This window comes from Pituophis catenifer, unplaced genomic scaffold (assembly GCF_029215685.1).
Source record: "Pituophis catenifer annectens isolate HBS135680 unplaced genomic scaffold, rPitCat1.0.hap2 SCAF_4, whole genome shotgun sequence".
NCBI lineage: Eukaryota > Metazoa > Chordata > Lepidosauria > Squamata > Colubridae > Pituophis > Pituophis catenifer.
This window is the reverse complement of record NW_027256884.1, coordinates 115562057-115586760: the sequence shown is the minus strand read 5'-3', so window position 1 is coordinate 115586760 and position 24704 is coordinate 115562057. Positions and strand designations below refer to the sequence as shown.

At 40.2% G+C, this 24704-nt stretch overlaps 1 protein-coding gene across 6 annotated transcripts in view; it reads left to right on the top strand.

The window, feature by feature from the left end:
• YAP1 (Yes1 associated transcriptional regulator) overlaps positions 1-24704 on the top strand; it is a 78856-nt gene that overhangs the window by 24716 nt on the left and 29436 nt on the right. For all 6 annotated transcript variants that reach the window (XM_070943982.1, XM_070943981.1, XM_070943980.1 and 3 more), the window contains exon 3: positions 21736-21851. In XM_070943982.1, the coding sequence (XP_070800083.1) occupies positions 21736-21851 (116 nt within the window). The remainder of the gene's footprint in view (positions 1-21735; positions 21852-24704) is intronic.

The window sequence follows — 24704 nt, the reverse complement described above, 5'->3', positions numbered from 1 at the left end:
GATAAAAGTAGTACTTTGTATGGTGCTCCTGAATTATTTGGACTTGATCTGTTTTCTTCAACTTGAATTCCGAATGCAGTTTAGTTCATTAAATAGATCATAACTTTATTCACTTTTGATCGGTGGTCATCTGCAGCTACATTATAACTGATAAAAATGCAGCAGTAGTTCACTATTTGTTCCTGTGAATTCTTTTAAAGGGTGTGCCAAAAATTCATATATAAATGTTTGGGTATTTCAGTTCTATTTAGAGAGAGTTGGAAAGAAAACATTTCATGAAAGTAATGTTTCCTGGAATAAATTAGTGCAAAATAGACCCCAATCTTGAATTTGGATGAAGACATTTTCATGAAAAAGATAACCAATGTTTGAAATACGTAGGCAATTTTCTTTTTCTTTTTAATTCATTCCTTTCAAAGTAGAACCTACTTTATGCCTGAACTGGGGGGGGAAAACTATATTTAAACAGAATGGAAAATTAAAAGAACTTGCTTGGAGACTACCTCAGTAGGATTTGTCTTAGCTGCTGTTGAACATTATCTAATAATACCTATAAAGCCTGGATAATAATTCAGTATGAAATGGAGTTTAGTTATGTAGCATGAGGCTGTATATTCTACAATACTGGGATTGTTGGTAAGAACAGCGGGTCAGAGGAGGAGCTGCTGTGGGACAGAGATGACAGTTGCTTTTTAAAAATTATGATTTAAATCAACTCGATTTAACTGATTTTACTGGTGATTTAAATCAAATCCACCTTGCTGAGACAGGTATCATTTCTATTGTTATTTGGAATTTAGTCTCACATTATCACTCCCATCATGGTTTTGATCCAGGGTATGATTTTAAAAATACATGAAGCAGCCTTATTTAAGATATGCAGATCCAGTATAAATCTGGTTGGTACCTGAGTAGGAGACTTCCTGTACAATCCGTCTTTCTTGTCTTGAACTCTATCTTGAAGGTAGCATAAAGAACAACTATGTAATTAAACACAGTAAACAACAGACAAATGGCAATTTGCTATTTCCCTTTTTATTTATTACAAACAGCAATTGTTGCCCTATTCAAAATCAATTTATGATGTCCATCACTTTTTCTCCCCTTTATAGAAATTATGCTGTGATTTTCTAATTACAGCATTTAGTTTTATCTAAGAAGTTGGATAAAATTAATTTTAGAATTCCAATTTCACTTGAAGATTCTAAGGATGCAAGTTATTAGTTACTTCTGCAACTTCTGACATCTTTGTTGATGAATAAGTACTGCCAGATGCACAGCTTTTGTTTTGGAGAGCTATTTCCTGTTTTTCCATAGCACACTCGTTTTGCATATTTCTCTTATGCTGATGTGAGATAGTTGGCTATTGCACAGATGGGAGCTTTGTGAGAATTTTGTATTTGGGATCATAGTATGACAGGAAGAGCAAGACATAAAGCTTGTTAGCAAGTCTCTTCCTGTTATGACTGCTTACATAGCCTAATCTAAGTTTAATTTCATGGTTGAGACTTGCAAATGAAGCTATCGGTGTAGGAACTTAAATGAAATTCATCAAATGATTATTGAACTTTTATTCTTTTTTGGCACACAGAGCACAGTGCATGTTAATTTGGGTCTCTTTTGAAGATTCATTGTCCTTTATTAGGAAATTAGTGTTTTAAAAAGTCTAGAGGTCTACACCAGGTGTATGACGAATTGAACACAGACATATATACTACTTTCAAAATGCTTCCTGCTGGCCAGCTGTGGGTTGACATTGCGGTGAACTATGAAGTGCAGTTTTGGCTTCATCCTGCATGGTAAAAAGCAGGCTTTAATTATCAACAGATGATTTTTCAGAACTGTCTTCAAGAGAAGTGAAGTTTTTTTTTTCCTGGGTGAATTTATGTGTATTTTTTAAAGCAATCCAAATTGAATGATTTGATTTCATATTTTCATGACTTGAATTGCACATTCTTACAAAGCTTGCTTAATCATACACTATGATGAGGAAATGGTTACTGATTATCCCTGCTGTTGTTAGCAGGAAACTGTTCTTCCAAAGAGTTTGTCAACAACTTCCTTTTTTCTTTTTTCATCTGGTGTATAGCTTCCTAAATGAATATCTAGGCTGTCTTCAGTTGATGTCTGGGTTTTCTTAAAGATGTTGTTACAGTTCTAAGTACATACTAATATAGTGTTGGATTGAACAGAAGACATTCAGACAGTCTCTTTAAAAAAAGTAAACTATTTAGTAGAATAATTTCATAAATAGGGAAACTCACAGTTCTATGTCTGGAAAGGACAATGATTGGGGCATTATAGATCAGAATTTTGTAGCAAACTGATTTATGATGTATAGAAAATTGGCATCTCAGGTTAAAAGCTGTAGCCTCCTCAAAATGTTCAAAAAATAATTGTGGAGGAGTCCATAATGCATTTTGTAGTCCCATCCACTACTTTCCTGGTTCTGCTGTATTAGCAGAAAACATACTCACTGGTTTCCAGATTTTTTTTTTAATAGCTGGAAATGCTGGTTTAAACACTGTTCTCCCATTTAATATATAAGCAGCTCCTTGGAAGGTTGTGTGCCAGGTATCCTCATTGTGTGTGTATGTATGTGTGGTATTGTGTATCTCAACCCCGGATCAAATACAGGTAAACATGGACTTAGAACCATTTGTTTAGCAACCATTTGAAATTAAAATGTGCTGAAAAGTGACAATCAACCCTCGTACTTACGACTGTTACAGTGTCCCCGTGATCACGGGATCAAGATTCAGGCTCTTGGCAACAATTGCACATTTGGGGTGGTCACAGCATCCTATGGTCATGTGATTGCCATTTGCAACCTTCCCAGCTGGCTTCTGAGAAAGAAAGTCAATGGGGAAACCAGCAGGGAAAATTGTGGTCACGTGATGTCTTGCTTACTGACCAAGGTGATTCACTTGGTGACTGTGGTAGAAAGGTTTTAAAACTGGGTGCAGTCACGTGATGCCTCACTTAGTTATCACACTGTTTAACAACAAGTCTGGTCCCTATTGTGGTTGTAAATTGAGGACTACCTGTCTCAGTTCATAAAGGTTTTTAAGGAAACCTAGGTTAATGCTTAACTTAATCCAAATAATTGGGATCCCAATGGGTATGAGTCTGAAAGCATTCTGATGCCAGATAGACTCCACATTTGGTTATGGATGGGGTTAGGGTTAAATTTAGCCCAGTCAAAAGAAGTTTGTAACACGGGGTTCTCTTGGATTCTGAGTTGCTGCAGAAGAACAAATGATAGATGTGACTAGGAGAGTATTTGCAGTTACATCTTGCATGACATTTTTGACTCTTCCTAGATTGGGAAAGCCCTAGTTAGTGTTAGTAATGCATTGGTGATTTCTTGTTTGAACTGTTGCAATGTGTTGTATCCTGTTTCCCTGAAAATAAAACTTCCCCTCATAATAAACCCAATCCGGCTTTTGAGTGCATGTGCTAAAATAACCCCCCCCCCGAAAATAAGTCCTCCCTGAAAATAAGCCCTCCCCAAAAATATTTAAACACATACACAGCCGTCCCTGCCATTTCCTTTGGTTAGGGTTAGGGAGACCGAGCTGGAAATCAGGTAAGGTGATCTTGCTCCAAGCACTCCAAAATAATAAGACCTTCCCGAAAATAAGGCCAAGCACTTATTTCAGGGTTAAAAATATATAAAATAGGGTCTTATTTTTGGGGAAACACCGTACATACAGCTGCCCTTAAAGACAGTTGAAACTTTCAGTTGGTCTTGAATGCAGTAGCTTGTGTAGGCTTTAGGTATTCCAACGTAAGACCTCTAGTTCATGGACTGCGCTGGTTACTACTTAACTTCTGGATGCAATTCAGAGTTCTGGTTTTAAAGGCCTCCATGGCTGAAAACCTGGGAATTGCCTAAGCCTGCTTGGGCTGCCTACTTCTACTGGCTTCTGATTAAGGTTTGGAAGAGTAGTTTCTCTGGATTCTTCTCCCTAGGGAGTTTCATTATTAAAGACCAGAGGGACAAGACTTCTCAGTCTCAGCTCTACATTCTTTGGAGGATCATTCCCTTCCCTTGTTGACCTTTTTTTAAAGAATGCCTTTAAAAAACTGTTTTCAGAGAACCTTGTTTAGAGTAATACAGAGATAATCTTGAAGAAGGAATGCAAGAACAGATATGCAAACATCAGCTCATCCCTGAGAACGAGGAGGGAGGTAGAAAGAAACTCAAAATTTCCCTGCTTTGATTCTTGATGTAAAAACAGCAGAGAAAAATTCGGTGAGGCTGTGTCAGCCATTCCAGGTAAGCCATGTTAGGATTTGAATACCAGAAGAAGAAGAAGAAGAAGCCGTCTTTACTCTTGTAGATACAATACAGTAACAGTATCCTTGGGAGTGGGTTAATTTTGAGTGATAGTATATTATTACAGGTAGTCCTCAATTTACGACCGTAATTGGGACCAGACTTTCCATTGCTAAACAGTGTGGTGGTTAAGTAAGTTGTGGCTAATTTTATAACCATTTTTGCCATGGTTGTTAAGTGAATCAGGCTGTCCATTAAGTGAATCCAATTTCCCCCATTAACAGTGTCAGAAGCCAGCTGGGAACATCGCAGATGGTGATTACACGATCCGGGGATCCTGCAACCATCATAAATACATGCCGGTTGCCAAGTATCCAAATTTTGATTGTGTAACCACGGGAATGCTGCAGCTGTCTTAAGTGCAAGGTCTGGTCATAAGTCATTTTTTTTCAGTGCCATAACTTTGAATAGTCGCTAAATAAATGCTTGTAACTCGACTACCAGTAAGTATGTGTTTTGTGTTTGGCATTTCTCTAGTGTGAAAGCTTATTTTAAAAGTTAATTACAATGGATTTTTGTAACCTGCTTTTTAAAAATTTTCTGATTTATTGTTTTGAACTTTATTGTAGAGGTGCAGGTAAACTGTTCAGACTTTTATGTTTGGAGTTGCATGTAAAGGTTGTTGTGGCTCCGTTGCCTGAACCTGGGCTATCGACAGATGCAGACTCTGAGAGTGAGGGGGAGGAGTTGGCAAGGCCTCCCTCTCCAGGACCCTCCTCTTTGGCAATGCCTCTGGAGGACACCGAAGGCCAAACGATAGGCTCAGAGCCAAGCACGTCCCCTCAGCCACAGGTGGACAGCGACAAGGAAAATAAGTGCTGGCTGGACCCTCGCAGAGGCGCAGGGAGAAGCGTGCGCAGCAGAGGGGAAAGCATGTCAGAGATTAGCTGAGTCACTGGACCACACCCCACAGGCTATAAAAGGGAGTGTGGTGGCCATTCAGACTCTGTGACGGACAAAGCTAAACTCTGGCGAGGCACTTTGCACCTTCGGACACAACACCTATTTGCTGTGGATTTAATTACAAACTGGACTATTCAAACTGTGTGTATTTTTCTCTGTGTTATCGGAGTAAAAGTTTTTGGCAGGCAGCCACGGAGTTGCTGCCAAGTTCCTTATCACTGACATTGAGTGTTTCAAGAGTTTATTTAACCCTTGACTGGCTGGTTGGGTGTGTGTGTGGTATGGGGACAGAACAAAGGTAAAGATTCCCTTTGCACATATGTGCTAGTCATTCCCGACTCTAGGGGGTGGTGCTCGTCTCAGTTTCAAAGCCGAAGAGCCAGCACTATCCAAAGATGCCGTGGTCACGTGGCCGGCATGACTAAATGCCAAAGGCGCACGGAACGCTGTTACCTTCCCACCAAAGGTGGTCCCTATTTTTCTACTTGCATTTTTTACGTGCTTTCGAACTGCTAGGTTGGCAGAAGCTGGGACAAGTAACAGGAGCTCACCCTGTTACGTGGCACTAGGGATTCGAACCGCTGAACTGCCGACCTTTCGATCGACAAGCTCAGCATTTTATCCACTGAGCCACCACATCCTATATGGAGTTGCATGTAAATCCTAGCAAATAAATTAATTTTCTCTCTGTGTGTGTATATATATACACACACAAACACATGTACATACATATATTAATAAGTAATTATATATATTAATATAGCATATTATTGCATTCTGTTTATAGTGAAACCTAATTTTAATCCATCAATTGCGGGTAAGGGTTATGCAATGTCTAGTAAATCAGAGTATATCATTATGATACAAACAACATAGGCTTAGTCTATGGTCTGTGGCATTGAAGTTTGAAAAATTATGGTATCATTGTACAGTGTTGCTGCAAACCTCTTAATCAACACAGAAACTGAGATAAAGGAAGTGTGATTAGACTTATTTCTACCCAAGTGAGATGTTAATCTCTTTAAAGGTTTTATCTTACCATTGCAAAATATATTTGTGTTGATATGGCATTCATTTTGTTTTAGCTACTATGCAGTGATCTCTGATTACCAGCAAGCATAGGTTAGCAATTCACTAATTGTAAACCTGTGCCTTTCTTCAGTAGTTATCAGGTGAGTTTAACCACTGATGAGTTCCTAGACACATCTTTGCTTTTTTGGCAGTATAGCAGAAGTGATTTGCTATGATCTTTTTCTGAAGGGGTGGGGGGGAGAAGAGAAATAGTGTTTGAAATAAATGTTGCCACTTATTTACTCTTTACATACGTTTCTGCTATCATAATTTATGTATTGAGCAAATGTTTTGTAGATGAGCAAGTCTTTGTTATACTACACTTTCTATATCTTGCCCTAAATTGTACAGAAGGGATGCAAAATATTTTGTTTTTTGGCTTGCTACCAAACTTCTTGGCTAGAAAATGATGCACCTATAATTGTTATATGCTGCTTTTCTACTGATACAGGAATGAATAAATGTTGGCCTTTGAAGTGCTACTGAATTAGAATTTTCACTAGTCCCAGCAGATGCAGCTAATAGTAAAGAAATTGAAAGTTACAGTAGATTATGGTGAATGATACTAGATGTGATTGCCCACCTTCAGTGTTGTTCTACATATCTGTTTTAAAAGGTTATTCTTAAATATTTATTTGTTTATTGGATTTGAGTCTCCTGAAGGACTCGGGGCGACTCACAACAATAAAAAACAGAAAATACAAAAGTTAAGAGACAAATTAAAATAGAATATCCAATAAATAAGGTTAAACGTGGGAATACCAATCCAAATTTAAGATTTAAGATTTAAGAATTTAAGAGGCTACAAATCAGTTTAGAGTCAACCCAGGCCCGCCCGTTGGAAGAGCCAGGTCTTCAAGGCCTGGTGAAAGGTTCGGAGGTCGGGGATTATCCGGAGCTCCAGGGGTAACGTATTCCAGAGGGTAGGGGCTCCCACAGAGAAGGCTCTCCCCCAAGGGGTCACCAGTCGACATTGTCTAGCCGAAGGTACCCTGAAGCAAAAAGTTTTGCTGTAATCTCTTCTCTTAAATGTGCTGTGGACACTTGAAATAATGGAAAATATTTATTAAGTGTAAATTAAGTACAGTTTTCCAAAATTATTGTTCCATCCGTAGAAAGGGGCATTTGCCTATTTATGTAAATTTTCTGGTAAGCGAGGGTAGAGTATTGGTCAGCAGGGGAGGCTCAAAGAATAGACAGTGGCAGAAAGATTAGCATACTAAATAACATGCTACCTTAAAAAGATGTTGATTAATAGCCTTAGTGGGAATTACTTTGCTGTGTAACTGCCTAGAAGAAAAGAGAGCAAAGAAACAATTCTGAAGAAATACCTTCTGGATTCTTTAGGTTATATGACGGAAAGAAAAGTGAAATGTATTGTCCCTTTGGGGAAAAAAAAACAATGCTAGGAAGTAAACAGCATTGTTTGTAGTTTGTATAACATCGTTAGGTACAACTTGTTCAGACTGAAGAAGTTACTTAGATGGGCAGCGAAATGTTTCAAACCATCAAGAAAATAAGTCCAGTTGCCATGACAAAACTTCAAAACAACTCTTTCCTGGATGTCTGAAAAACTTAATCGACATATTGCCATGCACTTTGGGGAAGAACCCCTGAGGTTAGTAGGGATGTTCTACCTGGATGACTGAGAATCTTAATTGACACACTATAAAGTACAGTTTAATTACTTAAACTGTAACCTATTTTTGCCATGTTTTTAAAGTATACCATAAGTAAATATGAATGTAATATTGTTTTTCTAAGTAACTGGTTATAGCAATGATGGCTAACCTTTTCCGGACCGAGTGCCCAAAGCGTGCGCAAGTGCGTATGGGTTCTGTATGGTCTTACAGTGAAATTGATGTGCAATATCTTTATTATATACCAATGATGACTAACCTTTTTCTCATCGTGTGCTGAAAGCATGAGTGTGTGTGAAACCGTGCGTGCATGCCGGCACCCATAATGCAATGCGCGCATGCGTGCACAACCCCCCACGCTCCCCCGTGCATGTGTGTGACCCCCACCTCCTGTTTTTGGCCTAGCAGGCTTCCCTGCGGCTCCCTGGGCCCAAAAATGGGCCATGGGGGAGTGGGCCACACCCCCACGCCCTGTTTTGGGCCTAGCAGGCTTACCTGAGGCCTCCTGGGCCCAAAAATGGGCCATGGGGGGGCAGGCCGCACCCCCAGTGCCCCATTTTGGGCCTAGCAGGCCTACCTGCGGCCTCCTAGCCCCAAAAATGGGCCACGGGGGGGCACGTTCCACCCCCGGCGCTCCACCCCGACCCCTCCGCGCATGCATGTGTGACTCCCATGCATGCACATGATTCCCCCCCGTGCATTAGCTCGCGCCTCCTGCATGCAGCCCGCCCCCCACGCATCTTGAAAATCAGCTGGCTGGCTGGAGGTGCGCACATGCGCGGTGGAGCTAAACTGGGTGACAGCTCACGTGCCCGCAAAGAGCACTCTGCTTGCCAGCTGTGGCACACGTGCCATAGGTTCGCCATCACAGTTATATACAATCTCTTGAAATTTCAAACATCTTGAGTTTTTTGCTAACGAAAGCTGTCAGCTTAGTAACTGCTTTTAGAAAATTCAGACTTGTAAATTGCAGGGGTACAGAATCAGTGAGCCACGGATGCTCTCTTTCTGTCCCATTTATGATCCTGAGAGCCACAAAAGCATAGTGAATTTTGCTGGCGTGGCTTTTTGATCCCCCAATCCACCCCAAACCCTCCAAACTGGAATTAGAATGATCCATCAAAAATCAATAGTAAAATGTGTTAAGGATTGGAAGGTGAAGGATTGGATCAGGTTTATCACCTTGGCCTTGGCTGCACTTTTTCCCTTCCTTTGAATGTAGGCTTCTGTCTACATAACTAAGACGGTCCTTTGGGGAAAATAGGAGGAGGAGAGTGTGCTGGGTATGTTTGAGTTAGTTGTAAAAATAATACAGGGGGGATACAAATAAATAGAAATAAATGTTCTAAGCCATTGAGATGAGGCACCATACTCATAAAAGCATGCGATTTTGAAATGGTGGTGGGTGGGCTTGGTGTGCTTGTACCTTTTATCTAACCCTAGCAATAATACCCATAGTATTGTTGCCTACCTTTAAAAAAAATGATGTGCCTTATTTTTTTTAACAGTGAATGGTTCAGGAGAAACAACAGGCAGTGGCCTCTCCCATGTTATTTTCTGTGTGGACAACAATACTATTGGCCTCATTTCTTAATCCTGTGAGAGCAATAGTTTTTAAGTGGCATATTTTCTTCCTATCTCAAGAATGGGGGGGGAGCACATTATCTTGAGTGTGTGTATAAGCCCTGGAATCACTTCAAATATTTTTATTCAATATTGTTCACTTGTGCACCAGAATAAAAAGACACAGAAGGTTACCATTATAAATCCTTATAAATCCTAGCACTGTCCAGAAACCTGAAACCAACTGCCTAATTTTGTTAATGAAAAAAATCCCTACTTCTGTGCTTCCTACTAAAGCACAAAGCTAATTGCAAATTGGATACTAGAAGTATTATCTTGGCAAAGTGTGTGCATTCCGAGTGACTCTATACAAAGCCCCCACCCTCATTTATTTCAAGGTGGTATAGTCTGCAGCAATGTGAAACGAAAGTCAACACAGCAAGGAAACTGCGATTTTGGTAGCCCCACTTTCTTGAAGGTGGTAGTGCTTGAAGTCTCTTTATTCGGTACTAGAAAAAAAATCCCTATTCTATTCCATCCCCAGAAATTCTGTTTTGCTGGTGCCACCTTATAGGAGAGATGGGCAGCATAAAAAATTAATTAGTAAAATAAAAATAAATGTAAACTTATATTTAAGCTTGATTTTTTTTGCAAGTCATGTGATCATTGATTACATGGAAGCTCACTTTATTGCTTGTTCAGCTAAATGTTTTAATATTTCTAAGGTAGATGGAGTTATGAATATTTTCAGTGCATTTCAAATTGCAAATATACTTGATTATCTTTATTGTATGTCCCTTGGTATTTGTTTAAAAGCATTTCATCCTATTAAGATGTTAGTGCTCAGTCATGTTTACAAATTATTTTACAGTGAATAATAATAATAAATAAAATAAAAATCAGTGAAGTCTTAAAACCTTTAAACGAAACTATATATACCTATCTTCTTATGACAGTTCTTCATAAAATACTGAGATGAGGAAACCTTCTCGTGAGTTCAATCAAATTTCTCGAAGGCGCGAGGAAAGTGACGGAGCTTGAAAGATAAGACCTGCTTCTCGCCTGCCCCACCTGCCACCCCCAAATTGCATCCCTAAAGGGGACGGGTGGCTAAGGAAGGGGCAGGAACCCTGCCATGTCCGGCGAGGGGTGGGGAGAAGAGACGGCAAGGGGAGCCATGTCTCGCTCCATGTGTCTTGTTTCTCCCCTGCCCCACTTGCCACCCCTCTCGATAAAGAGATGGCGGGGAAGGGAAGCAGCCAGGCTGCTGTTGCCATTGGGGTGGGGTGAGATGTTGGGCCGTGAGACGTGTGTCTTATTTTTCAAGCTCCTTCGCTTTCCTCGCCGTTGTGTCCAGGAAAACACACTGTGAAAGAAAACCTTATCGCGAGTTCAAGAAGTTTGATTGAACTCACGAGAAGGTTTCCTTTACAGAGTGTTTCCCTGGACACAACGGCAAGGAAAGCGATGGAGGTTGAAAGGTAAGACCTGCGTCCCACTTCTCGCCTGCCCCACCTGCCACCCCTCTCAATAAAGAGATGGTGGGGAAGGGAAGCAGCCAGGCTGCTGTTGCCATTGGGGTGGGGTGGGGACGTGTTGGGCCGTTCGGCCGGTGCAAAGAATAGGGAGGGGAGGGCATGTCCCCCCTTCCCCCCCCTCCGGCCTCACCTCAACTCATTTTGGTTGGGCGGCAAGCAACCAAAGGGCCTGGTGGCTCAGCAGACTGATAGCATTGTGATTAACACCAGCTGTCTGCAATTACTGTAAGTTCGAATCTCACCAGGCTCAAGGTTGACTCAGCCTTCCATCCTTTCTAAGGTAGGTAAATTGAGGACCCAGTATGTGGGGGCAATAAGCTGACTTTGTATAAATATACAAAAGTATGAAGGCTATTGCTGAGCACATTGTAAGCCGCCCTGAGTCTCCGGAGAAGGGCGACATATAAATCAAATTAAAAAAAAAAACCCAGGGGAAATGGCGGAACTGGTTGCGTATGTGTGTAAGTAGTTGGTGGTAGGGGGCTTATTTTGCGGGGGTGGTTTATATTATCGCATGCACTGAAAAGCCCGTTTGGGCTTATTATCCGGACATGTCTTATTTTCGGGGAAACACGGTATATTCTTTTGAGACACCATTTTTGTATTTCCATACATCTATCTGTCAGCTCTAAATTGTCCATCATTTCGAAAAATATTATGAGCCTTACGAGGAACAGTTATAATTCTTCTCATTCAGCGCCATTGTAACTTTGCATAGTGGATTCCTGTACTGTCACCCAGTAGTTCTGTGTAAGGTTACTAATTCACTTTTAGGAAGGTGTCTTTAGAGACACCACATCTGGCTGATGTGACCAATCTGAATTCACAGACTTGGTTAGGTGGATTCTATAGTTTTGCCCTGTTATCTGGAAATTTTGAAATCTTTGAACAAGAGGAAATGCATAGAATGCTGTCTGTAGTATAGCCATTTCCCCTTTCTTTGTCCTGGCTCTTAATGATTGTTTATGTGACCAGCATTGTTAGATATACTCTGTGTGTATGTGTGTGTCTCTGTGTGTGTATCACTCACTCACTCACTCACTCACTCACTCACTACTGCCTCTTTTCCACCAAAGTTTCAGTTGATCTGGTCTGATTGATCTTAGAAGTGCTGTTTTTATTTGTTCTAATAATCTGCAGCAGTACGAAGATAACCTAAAAGTCATGCTGATTAATTCTATAACATTCTATTCAGTTTGAGGCCAGTTTGATTAATTTTAAGCACTGGTAGTGTGTATAGCAAAGAGTTGGACTTGAGCTAATGTTTTCTGTCTTTATTAAAATCCACAATTATATACTTTGAGAGAAGGGGAAATATTTCAACACTAAAAGCCAACCAGTTAGATCAGTTTGCACTTGGATGATTCATCACTAATAAATTACAGTTACTAATAAATAAAGTGAAACAACTTTCAGATCCGAAATCTTACGCCAAGCATTTGCTAGGACTAAAATGATTTTCCAGAGTTCATAACCTAATTAATATTTAATTATTCATATTATGCCTAGTGTGGCAAACATACCTGTGTTTTGCATCTCTGATGCCTTGAGGAATGCTGGAAACTGATTTCTCTGCTCCCTTTAGTATTTTACTATATTTACTTTCAAACATTCAGGGAACCTATGAAGGATGTTGTTATTCACCATGCATAACTGCAAGACTAAAATATATAAAGTAGGATTGTAAGATGTATTTAGTTGGTTGAATCAGACCTTCACACCCTGCCGACCAGTGGTGAAATGTAAAATTTGTTACTACCGGTTCTGTGGGCGTGGCTTGATGGGGGGGGTAATGTGACTGAGTGGGCGTGGCAAACTTTTTTTAAAAAAACTTTTAAAAGCATTTTTTCTACGACCTCTTTGGCCGAAGAGGTTGAAAAAAAATGCTTTTAAAAGCCTCTGACGATCAGGCAACTCAGCTGGGATTGTCAGAGCCTTTTAAAAGCATTTTTAAAAAATCTTTTACCACCTGCTGCCATCGCTACCGGATCGGGTGATCCGGCCCGAACCGGGAGCATTTCACCCCTGTTGCCGACCTTCCCATGCATTGGGTTATAATTTCAACTATTACTGTCAGTTTTACTGTTGACGGTGCTGAATTTGGACGAAGGAAAGTATAGAAGACATACTTATCAGGCACCAAGTTGTGGAACGTATAGGTAGAGAACAATTTCAAGTAGAGCTAAAAGTTAAAAAGGAAACTCACAATCCTGTCTTTCAATTGTTAGAATCATTAAAATAGCATTTATAAATAGTGCCATCCAGATGTTGACAGGCCATTGTTTTGAAGAAGAAAGATATGTATTTAATACTAATGCAGAAAATAATTAAGACGTTGATGTGAGTAGTTGTAGAATTTCTGCATTTTGGAAACTCAGAGCTTATTGCCCAATTAAATATTTAAATTAGGTTCAAGAAGCCATCATTTTATTACTACTGTTGCTTGGTCATGAGACCTTACATATAAGATCTTGCTCTATAGCAGAACTGGGAAAACTACATCTTAAGAAATGTAATTGCTCAATACTGATGGCTTGAAATAAGTTCTACATGTGTTTCTGCATTCTGATCCTCCAGTCTATTCGCTATTCTTTGCTCTTCACTTTTTATTCTAGACCAGAGTCATTGATTTATACTTCATGCATCGTACTCTCACATATTGTTTGCATAGATTTTTCCCTCCAGTACATCCCATATAAACGGATGACTGTAAATTGTTATGACTTGGTTATTAGTGCAATGTCTAGTATTTGTTTCTCTGCCACTTGTCTTAATTCTATCCATATTCCTAAAATATTGGGCACAAAGCTATATCTGTCCAGATGCAGAAACTTTGGAATTTAGCTAAAAGGTAGAACTATATTTAAGATCCCAAAGCCAAAGCAGTAATAGTAGTCTCTTCATTTTCCCTACTCCTTGAAACCAAGAAGAGAATAATGGCAATTTCAAACAGTTCAGATTCTATGCTTTGTATTGATAGAGGACTGTAAGCCACCCACAGTTTCTTTGAAACAAGATAGGGACTACATCAGTGGTGGGTTCCTCCCGGTTCGGTCCTGTTCTGCCGAGCCGGTAGCGGTGACGATATGACGTCACCGAACCGGTTCTGCCTCCCCGCCCCCCCCACCCCCACGTTATTCTTACCTTTTATTTGGCCCCACCCCCCAATCTATTGCTGTCTCCTGAGTCACAGCTGATGGGCTATAAGGAAAAACTGTTTAAACTCTTGCCGCGGGGCTTCAAAGGGCCGCCCTACAGCTGATCAGTGTTAAAAGGCAGTGTGGTGGTAGACCAGTGCCTCCAAAAACAAATGAGTAGACCGCTGCCTCCAAAAACAAATGGGTAGACCGGTGCCTCCAAGAACAGATGGGTAGACCGGTGCCTCCAAAAACAAATGAGTAGACCGGTGCCTCCACAAACAAATGAGTAGACCGGTACAGCTCTGCTAGCAGTTAGGAAAAACTGTTTAAACTCTTGCCGCGGGGCTTCAAAGGGCTGCCCTACAGCTGATCAGTGGTAAAAGGCAGTTTGGTGGTAGACCGGTGCCTGCAAAAATAAATGGGTAGACCAGTACAGCTCTACAAGCAGTTAAAAGCCTGGTAGACCAGTATCTCTGCTAAATCCTAAAGAATTGTCACATGACCATCAAGCCACACCCACAAAATAAGCTACACCCACAGAACCGGTAGTAAAAAATTTTAGAACCCACCCCTGGACTACATGCATACATATATACATACATACATACATACATACATACATACATACATTTTTGTAGCCTGGGGTTGAAATGAGGGGTCCTTGGTGATTTCCGAGCTTGGTTCAGGAAACCCTCTTATGTGCTCTGTATTTTTGTCATCTATAGAACTATTGACAGAATATCATATTTTGTTCATCATATTTATATTTTAATGAAATAATAACTTCTCCATTTGTTAATAATTATATTTTGTGGGGAAATGAAATTGTTAATACCTAACAAGCTAGAAATATGCTATCAAGTATGTTTATTTTGTCCTGATGGATAAAATTACTAGGATCCAAGTAAATTAATAATTTCCAAGATATATTAAAAGTAACTGTTCTGTATAGTAAATATTGAAGGTGTTTGCTTTCAGAATTAAATAAAGAAGGATTTATGGTACTTCAGCCTGAAATTCTTTTTACTATATTATTATGCTTGTAGTAGTAACCGCTGGTGAGATTTCTTGTGAAAAACTGACTTCCATTATAGTATGAAATTAATAAACATGGCTTTAATTTGTGTAATGTAATTGTAGTCTGTTATGTCTATACTTTGTATTGACGATTCTGGAAATAGACAAAAGCAAATGTCTAAAGAGGGTAACCCAGATGAGACATTTTTATATGAGGAACTGTAACAAGATTACAGTAGTCAACAATAAAGCATTGTGAAGAGAGTAAATTAAACTTGTAGATTTAGTGAGCTTGAGAACAAGTCCAAGCATGTGACTTTATAAATAACAATTTCACAACGAATATAGGCTTGGTAAGCGGCCCATAAATCTGGGCAAACAGCCTGCTGAGCGTTTCAATGCCAGCTCTGCCAGCTCTATTCTTTGAACTGACTACTGATGAGAAAATAAAGGAAAGCTGAAATTAAGCAGGATTTTGTTGACAAAAACAATTTTAGACTCCTCTTCATGAATTTAACCTGTGTCACTAGTCTTTTCTATCAACGAGCATGGGATCATTAGATTAAATCAAAAGTTCAAAGGATTTTGATAAACAGGAAAAAGAAATACAGCACAGGTGGAATGCAACAGGTGCCATATCTCTTATAACATAGTAAAGCAATGTCATAGAGCGGAGGTGTCAAACTCAAGCCCTGGGGGCCAGATCCGGCCCGCAGCGTGCATAGATCTGGTCCACGGAGTTGCCCTGGAAACAGCGAAGGACTGGCTCACGGTGCCTTTGCCAGCAAAAATGGGCTCCCGAGCTTCATTTTCGGCTGCGATGGCCTCCTGCAACCCTCTGCCAGTGAAAAAAGCTCAGGCCACCACAGAGCACCCCCAACGTGAGTGATGTCAAGCCGGCCATGTCCCCTTGAGGTCAAACACAACCCTGATGCGGCCCTCAATGCAATCGAGTTTGACACCCCTGTTATAGAGCTATTGTGTTATTCCAAGTCTTTTATTCCAAGCAAAGGGAAAAATGTAGAGAACACAATCTGGATATGTAGACAGGTTATGCTCTTTCCTACGCCCTTCCCCTCTTCCAAGTATAATCGACAGGTAGGTAGAAGAGATTTGGAGGAAAGTACTTGTATGCACTCTTTTCTGGCTTCCCTAGAAGCTTTGCAGAGACCCTCTTTTTCCTTCTTCAGTATTCTGTTGTTCTTCAACAGTAGAGAGGTAAGAAGAATTTACTTAAACAGTAGTAGAACTGGTAATTATAGGTTGTTGTGTGTGTGGGGGGGGGTTTCTGTAGGGTTAATAAGGGCTTCTGCCCAGCACTGTTTCATTTGTAAAGTTAAATATATTTTCTTCCAAGTCAGCTGCTTACCTTCTAGTGCTTATTTCTTCTGTTCTGGAAAAAAAAAATCAGGGCAACTGTAATACGAGATTCATGCTGAGTAGGAGTCAGAGATATGCCTTAGAACAACAGGCCATATTAAAGGACTGAAAGTCAGCTCTTTGTAAACACTGGGCTGTGGTTTCTCTTGAAAGGATCCATGAGAAGTTGCTGCTATGTTTTTGTTTTAATAAAATCAGTCAACTTCATCTGTTATTCTAATTTTTAAAATTAATATTTGAAACATGTTGTGGGTTGGTAGTTTCTGAGCTACATTTTCCTATAAACTTATTTTATTTCAGATGGGGGAGGGAGAGTGGAGGATTAGCTAGGATTTGAATGCATCTTTATTAAAAAGGGATTGGAAGAATTATATGGAACGTTTGTCATTTCCTTTCGAATGGAGACCCAAATACAACACGTTATTGAAAAGTACGTTGAAGGCCGAACTAAAGGAGATCAGAAAGTGTTTTTCAGTGATATATGAGCTGTGAGTCCCAGGCTGATTGCAGGATTGTAGTGAAAACTGCACAATATTAAACATGGGGAGATTTTGCTATACTAAACAGTGAATGGTTTTCTAGCTGAAAAATAGTCATACTGAAGGACAGATGTGTGTGGCAAAATGGACAGTCATCTAGAGATACTTTCTTTTGTTAACTGAAGTCTTCTTGTGCTTTTCATTTATTTAATAGTACAAATGGAGAGAATTTTTGGATCCTGCACTTTAGTGTTTGCATGAACTTAGTGAGATAGGGAATGCCTAAATTGGACGGATGGATGGATATGTATATCTACCACTTAAAACAGAGGTGTCAAACTCAATTTCATTGATGGCTGCATCAGGTTGTGTTTGACTTCAGGAGGGCCAGGGGGGCATGGACAGCGTGGGCATGGCCAGCTTGACATCACTCATGTGGCTGTGGTGGCCTGAACGCTTTGCCAGTGAAAATGGGTTCCTGAGCTCCGTTTTCGGCTTTGCCGGCCTCCTGAAACCCTCTGCCAGCGAAAATGGAGTTCAGGAGGGCCGCGTGCAGCCCTCCCGAGCGCTCTTTTTGCTGGCAGAAGCACCTCGGGCCAATCCTTTGCTGTTTCCAAAACAGCCCTATGGGCCAGATCTAAGCAGGCCAGATACAGCCTTGAGTTTGACACCCCTGACTTAGAATATTCAAAATCAATCTGCTGCTTTATATCCCATCCCTGCATATATTGCCCATTTTGTAGAAAGTTAGTGTGAATTTGTCTATGTTCTATCTGTTTTCTTTAAGAGTCATGTTCATGATGCAATTTCTCATGCAACTTAACTTTCAAAGAATAATGATGACTGCTTTCTTATCGTTTTAGTGGGCATGCATGCTATTCCAATCACAAACAATGCTGAACATCATAAACCCCAAAATTGGTACATTGGGTTAAAAACAATTCAATAAAACTAAATTAGTAATGCTACACAACCTACATACAGCACTGCAAATTTTTATTTACTTGCTTAGGAAAGCAAGGTTGTGGTTCTTCAAAAAATTTTGGGAGCAGAGTGTTTTAAAGGGGAGTGCTGTGATCAGGTGCTTCTTGGGTCCTGTCACATGACATTGCTTAATGGATGGGATCCAGAACATGCCAACTTCTTCTGATCTTATAGTACTGGCAGAAACAAAGGGAATAAAAATAATCCCACAAATAACATTACAGGTAATCCTTGACTTGCCACAGCAATTAGGATCAGAATTTCTGTCACTAAGCAATGAGGTCATAAAGCTTGACTGCATCACGTAGTAACAACAATGCCTATAGTCCTGGTTGCTGTTAACCAAATCCCATGATCATTAGGTAGGGCAGCTTCCTTCCAGCTTCCCACAACCGAAGTCAGTGAGGAAGTGGGCAAGAAGTGGCAAGCTCCATGCCAGTTGGCAGGCAAGTGAGTCAAGAGGTTGTGAAAGAGGTGCGTGGGAGAGAGGGCACAAAAGGGTGCATTAGAAGATAGTGAGGGACATGGGCATACATGACTGGCCAATGTGGCATGAGCACAGAGGAGCTAGGGGAGGGTATGCAGGTAGAAAAGACTTACTTCTGGAACTTGTGACTTTCCCTGCAGCTTCCTCAGAAAGTCAGTGGGGAAGCCGGTGTTGTGATCCGCCAGCAGCATGCAGAGCTGGCAGCGGAGTCGGACAGTGAGGAGGCTGGGGAGGAACATGGGCCAGTCCTGGAGTCTGGGGAAGGCCCAGATTGATTTGTCCCCGTACCCACACACACACAAACACAGCCAGCCGAGGGTTAAGGAAACACTTTGGAACGCACCCAGGTCTTATCTCCCACTTGGCAGCGATAGACACACCGTCTGCCAAATGCCTTTATTTTCACAAACAGAAAGATAAGGTACTTAACGTGCAAAAAGTCCAAGCAGAAATAATATTTCTCTCCGCAGTTCCGGACAAGGCTTTAGTGACTATCCAAGGTTTACTTTTGTTCTATTATATAGTCTCTGGGGTGTGGTCCAGTGACTCAGTTCTAATCCCTAGCACGCCTCCTAAGCTGCTGCAAACGTTTATCACGCCTTCGGAGGCGTGCGTCCAGGAATGATGTTTCTTCGTCACTCTGATCCGAGCCAGCTGTCTCCCTACTGATCTCCTCTCCCTCGGCCGGCACCTGAGACAATGCCAGAGGGGAGGGGCCTGGAGAGGGAGGCCTGGCTGGCTCCTCTTCCTCATGCTCGGAGCTTTCTTCCTCCGATGGGACAGGCTCAGAGGGTGGGGCCACAACACAGATGAGGGCTCTGCATCGGAGGCAGAGATGGGGCCAGGGCCATCTGGAAGTGAATGCGCGGACTCTGGAGTCCCCAGAGTCAGACAGCAGAGAGGCAGAGGAACAGGAGGAGCCTATTCCTAGTGCATGAATGCGCAGAGCTGCCAGAAGGCAAGAGCAGCTAAAGCAAAAGGGATGACTCTGGAGTAAGGCCAGGAGATGATTGGCCCCTCCCATAAGGCTTAAAAGAGAAACAAAGGCACTTGGGGCCTTTTGCAGGAAAGCAACATTGCTAACTCTGTTTCCAGTTGGCGTCTCTTGTTTGTTTCTGAACTTCGTGGGGCTTTGCCAAGTAAGGCCTTTTGCAGGGTGTCAAAGAAGATAAAGGTTGGTGATTATCCCGAAGGACTTCTTCCGAAGGACTTGTTTTGCAACTAATTGGGACTCAACTGGGAATGAACGTAATTCTCAACTGTTACAATAAAATAGGTTTATTTGGGAATAATTGTGTCTTGTAATGACTCAGTAATCCTAGGTCACAACAGCCGGCAGGGAGCATTGCAAATGGCAACCACATGATTGTAGGGCTGCAACTAATCATAAGTGCAAACTAGCTGCAAATCACATGGCTGTGGGACTGCTGGGATGGCCAGAATTCCAAGGACCAGTCATAACTACTGTTCTTTTAGCACCGTCTTAACTTTCAACCTTCAACTGAATGGTCATAGGTTGAGGTCTATCTGTAATCAATATGACAAAACTCAGAGACTATCCACTACCAGACGGAATAAAATCACAACACTTGTCCCCAATACCTGATAAATGTGTTTTAATGAGCTTTCTAATAACTACAGAACAGCAGCAATTGAGAGGACTGCCTTCTGTGGTCCTTTAGATGGCATTCCCTTAGGGAAGGTTCCTGGAGGAAGCCTATTCTTCCAGTTTTTGTTGGATAGACAGATGATATTTGGAGTTAGTAGGTAGTTCTGCAGGGACTGAATAGTAAAAATGCTATTCAGAATTTTCTTCTCTATTTCTATGTCTTAAATTCTTCCATTTTGAAGAATTCAAAATAAAGCATCTAGTAACAGGCAGTATAATATTCCACACTTTTTTTTTAAAAAAAAGCAACTTTATGCGTTTGTTATCTTAATCTTTTGATAATACATTTGGTGCTATTGTGCCATTACATTTTTTAAAAAAGGTTTCAAGTGAATATTAATAACTGCCCATGTTTTAATTAATATTCATTATGATATTGATAGCTTTACAATTTTTGCTATATTTATTATACCTAATAAATTCTGAATGTTGTGGGCATTGATAGACAGAAATGCATAAAGGTTTGTCATTAAAACATAAATGCCTTATATACTGTAAAGTTGATCACAAGTGAAATATTTGACTTAATATATATTTATATTTAATATATTTATTACTTAAATCTGTCTTCTATAATTATAAGATACATTTATTTTAGGTACCTATCTAAATGTTTAAATATTTCAATACTTCCTCTCTGATTTAATCGTGTGTAATGAAGAAATCCTTTTATTAAAATTAACATTGTTCTAGGAACACAAACAAGTCAGGGAATAACTACCAGTTGGCCATCTTCAAGATTGAAACCAATGTTTGACAATCTGTCAAGTATTCTAAATGTTACCCTAGATGGCCCTACTATGAATTTGTATATGTGCCAGCAGGATTCCGTTTGACTTGAAATTAAGACCTCACATAACATACTGTATTTTTCAGAGTATAAGACGCATCTTTTTCCCCCCTAAAAGAGGGTGAAAATTTGGGTGCGTCTTATACACCGAATGTAGCTCCGTCCAGCCTCTGAAACGGAGGTTTCAGAGGCTGAAAAAAGCCCCTTAAAGGGAGGTTTCAGAGGCTTGAAAAAAAGCCTCTTAGATGGAGATTTCAGAGGCTGAAAAAAGTCTCTGAAAGGGAGGTTTCAGAGGCTGAAAAAAAAGCAAGGTGCAGAGCTCACAACCAACGAACCTGTTGCTAAAGTTCACCTCTGGGAACAGCTGATTGGGGATATTCTGGGAGGCCATCCACCCACCAATCAGCTTTTTTCTTATTTTCCTCCCCAAAAACTAATGTGCGTCTTATACTCTGGTGCGTCTTATAGTCCGAAAAATACGGTATTACACTTTTATTCTTTTGAAATATTTCTGAATTTCAAAAGCAATTTCTAAATTCTGCGACTTGTTTTTCATAACACACATCAGCAAAAACTCTTGGACACTCTGCATTAATTTTGCCTGTGGCTGCAATGTTTTGGAGCAGATTTTTTTCGGGACTGTATTCATTGCTTATTTTTAAACTGCTCATTATAAAATTTCATATTGTTTCACTTATGTGGTATTTAACACTTTGTTCTATTTTGCTTTAGTCACATTGATCAGACAACAACATGGCAGGATCCAAGGAAGACTCTCCTTTCCCAAATGAATGTTACAGCTCCTACAAGCCCTCCAGTGCAGCAGAATATAATGAATTCAACAAGCGGTAAGGAGAAACCAGCCAAAATTCTAGAGAATTGCAAGAAGTTTAACTTTTAGTATATATAGTTTATGCCTATCATTTGTCATTATTGCTGAGATTTATTACTGAAAATGGATGTTACACAGATTGTCTTCCATATAAGCAGAGGTGGTATTCAGCCGGTTCAGACCGGTTCTGGTGAACCTGTAGGGCCGACAATCAGTTGGCCCCGCCCACCAGCCCCCGTTCTATCCTGTCCTTTATTTCCTGCTTTGTAGCTCATCTCAATCGTGTGGCACAGCTGATTTCCACCCCCCCTCGCTGTTCTTTTTACCGTTGCTGACTTGGAAGGTAAGCAACTGAGCTTCTAAAGGCTCCATTTTCAGCCCTGTGCGCAAGCGCCTTAGGTACACCCAAAGAGCGCGCTCACCAAACCGGTTGTTAAACCGGCAGCATCCCACCACTGCATATAGGTATTTATCAAACAGGTACTTCCTATGAGAAATAAAACAGAAATTGATGAATAGAAAGTGCTATGGCAGTGGAGGAAGTAAGCTTGAATTTTTTGAAACATTCTAATTTTTAAAACAGTATATGAGGATTTGTGCAAAATGCCATTAGTACCATATTTTTCGGAGTATAAGACACTCCGGACTATAAGATGCACCTAACTTTTTTGGGGAGGAAAACAAGAAAAAAAAAATCTGCCTCTGCCTCCTTGCAACAAACAGCAAACAGTCTGCTTTAGTTTCATTTTCAGCACAGACTGATTAACACAAGAAAAAAAAATCTGCCTCCCAGCAATTTGCCTCCTTGCAGCAAGCAGCGGAGGCCCGCGCGGCAATAGGCAGTGGCAATCCCTGCAGCCTGAAACAGCTGAGGATCGGGGGGACCGATCCAACCAACAATCAACTGCTTGTGGTAATCAGGCGATGCTGAAGCTGAAATGGGCTGTTTGTTGCTTGCTGCAAGGAGGTAAATTGCTGGGAGGCAGAGGCCAAAGGGTGGGAGCCAGTGGGTGGCCGGGGCTACATACGGTGTATAGGACACACCCAAATTTTCTCCCACTTTTAGTGGGGGAAAAGTGCGTCTTATACTCCGAAAAATACAGTATACGCAAGTCTTCAATATCCTCTTCCTAGGCTTTGCCTTGTCATGTTGAAAACTTTCTCAGTTTTGTTTCTTTTATATCTCAGTGCATTTATTTCTTATTATTTTGTTTGCTATGACTTCATAGTGGCTTTTATTGTCATTAGTTTGTCATATATAAATACATCTTTAGTTTGTCATATGCAAACATCAGTATTTTCTGAATTCCATGTTGCCAAGTGATTTAAGCAATATGGAATACATTTTTATAGCAAAGGTATGTCAAACATATACATGTATGTTCTTAAGACCATGCTGTAGCTGTGGAAGGCAGCTTAGTGATCTTGAGAAGAGATGTAGCTGCCTTAAATGGGTGCCTACAGTTGTTACATTACTGTTTCCTTGTGCTTCAAAGCACTATTTTTACTTGAGGTATAAAGTACCACACAGTCCTGAGAAATTGAATGGACTAGGTTTTGGATTGGAGGAAATCAGACTGGAGCGTACAGGGGGAAGTGTGTTACTTCTCCCATTAGATTTTGCCATCCAACTCTTTTTTTCTAAGCTTGTCTTTGTCTTGTCGTTCCGGCCATCTTTTTAACATTTTAATAATTAATTTTCTGCCTTCAAAATAATGTTCAAAGTTGCTTACAGGTATATAATACACAAAGAAAATAAACTGTAAATGTGCAGAACATTTGAAATAAAGGATAAAGTATACTCTACAAAATAACAAACTAGAGTATTGAAGCAAAACGAACATTGATTTTTTTGGGGGGGGGGCAACCTGTGAAGGAAGAATTCTTTTGAATGAAGATGGGTCCCGGATTTCTAAAATTGCACTTTTTACAGATTCTGCTAAGGATACATTAATAATTAGTACAGGTAGTCTTAGACTTAACGACCACGATTGAACTTCCATCGCTAAGTAATGTGGTCATTAAGTGAGTTGTACCCGATTTTATGACCTTTATTGCCAGACAGACAGACTGACTAAGATGAAATGGTTTATTTCTGCCCCTGCTAGGATTGTGAATTAACAGGCAGTCAGAAAACTTGGCTGGAATGTATAATTTTCCCCAGTAAAAATATAGTAATATCTAATATCTGTCTGCTACAAGTTTTTGTCTAGTGAGCGATCTGAAATAATTGTCTTTCCTTGAGAGAAAAGTCCTGCATTATTAATCTGTAGCTTCCCCATTCATTTTGGTAGATAAAACCCAAGTTCTCAATCTGAATGATAACTAAATGGGTCTTAATAATCCTCATCTCAGCCCATATCTTGTCCATTTGAAATAAAAATGTAGACTTTATTAAAACATTTGTATGAGCAAATACTTTTATGACTAAGAAAACAGGTGTTTTATTCTAAATGATTAAAGGTTTGTTCCATGGGCCTATATTCTTCATCTGCTGCTTCTCTTTCCTAGAAGATTAAGAAAAGATGATAGTATTAAAAAACATACATGTTGTTCTACTGTTATTTGTTCTATCGGCATGTTAAAGGAAAGACTTTTATGTGAGAACATTGGTTGTTTATATGATAGAGAAAGAGTTCATTTAAAGTTACAGAAAAAGATGTTTACGGAAATCTCCAGGGATTTTTTAGCAAAATAAGTGTGTTTATTATTATTTTTTCTTTAAAACCATGATTTGAAGAATGGTAAAAGTTTCACAGTAGTAATTTTTGAATCTGTCTATGCAATAAAACACTTTGCTGATCTGAAAGGACATTTTTTGCCGAGGAGTAATAGAGATTTGTAATTAGTCATACTTCCTAAGCTTGGT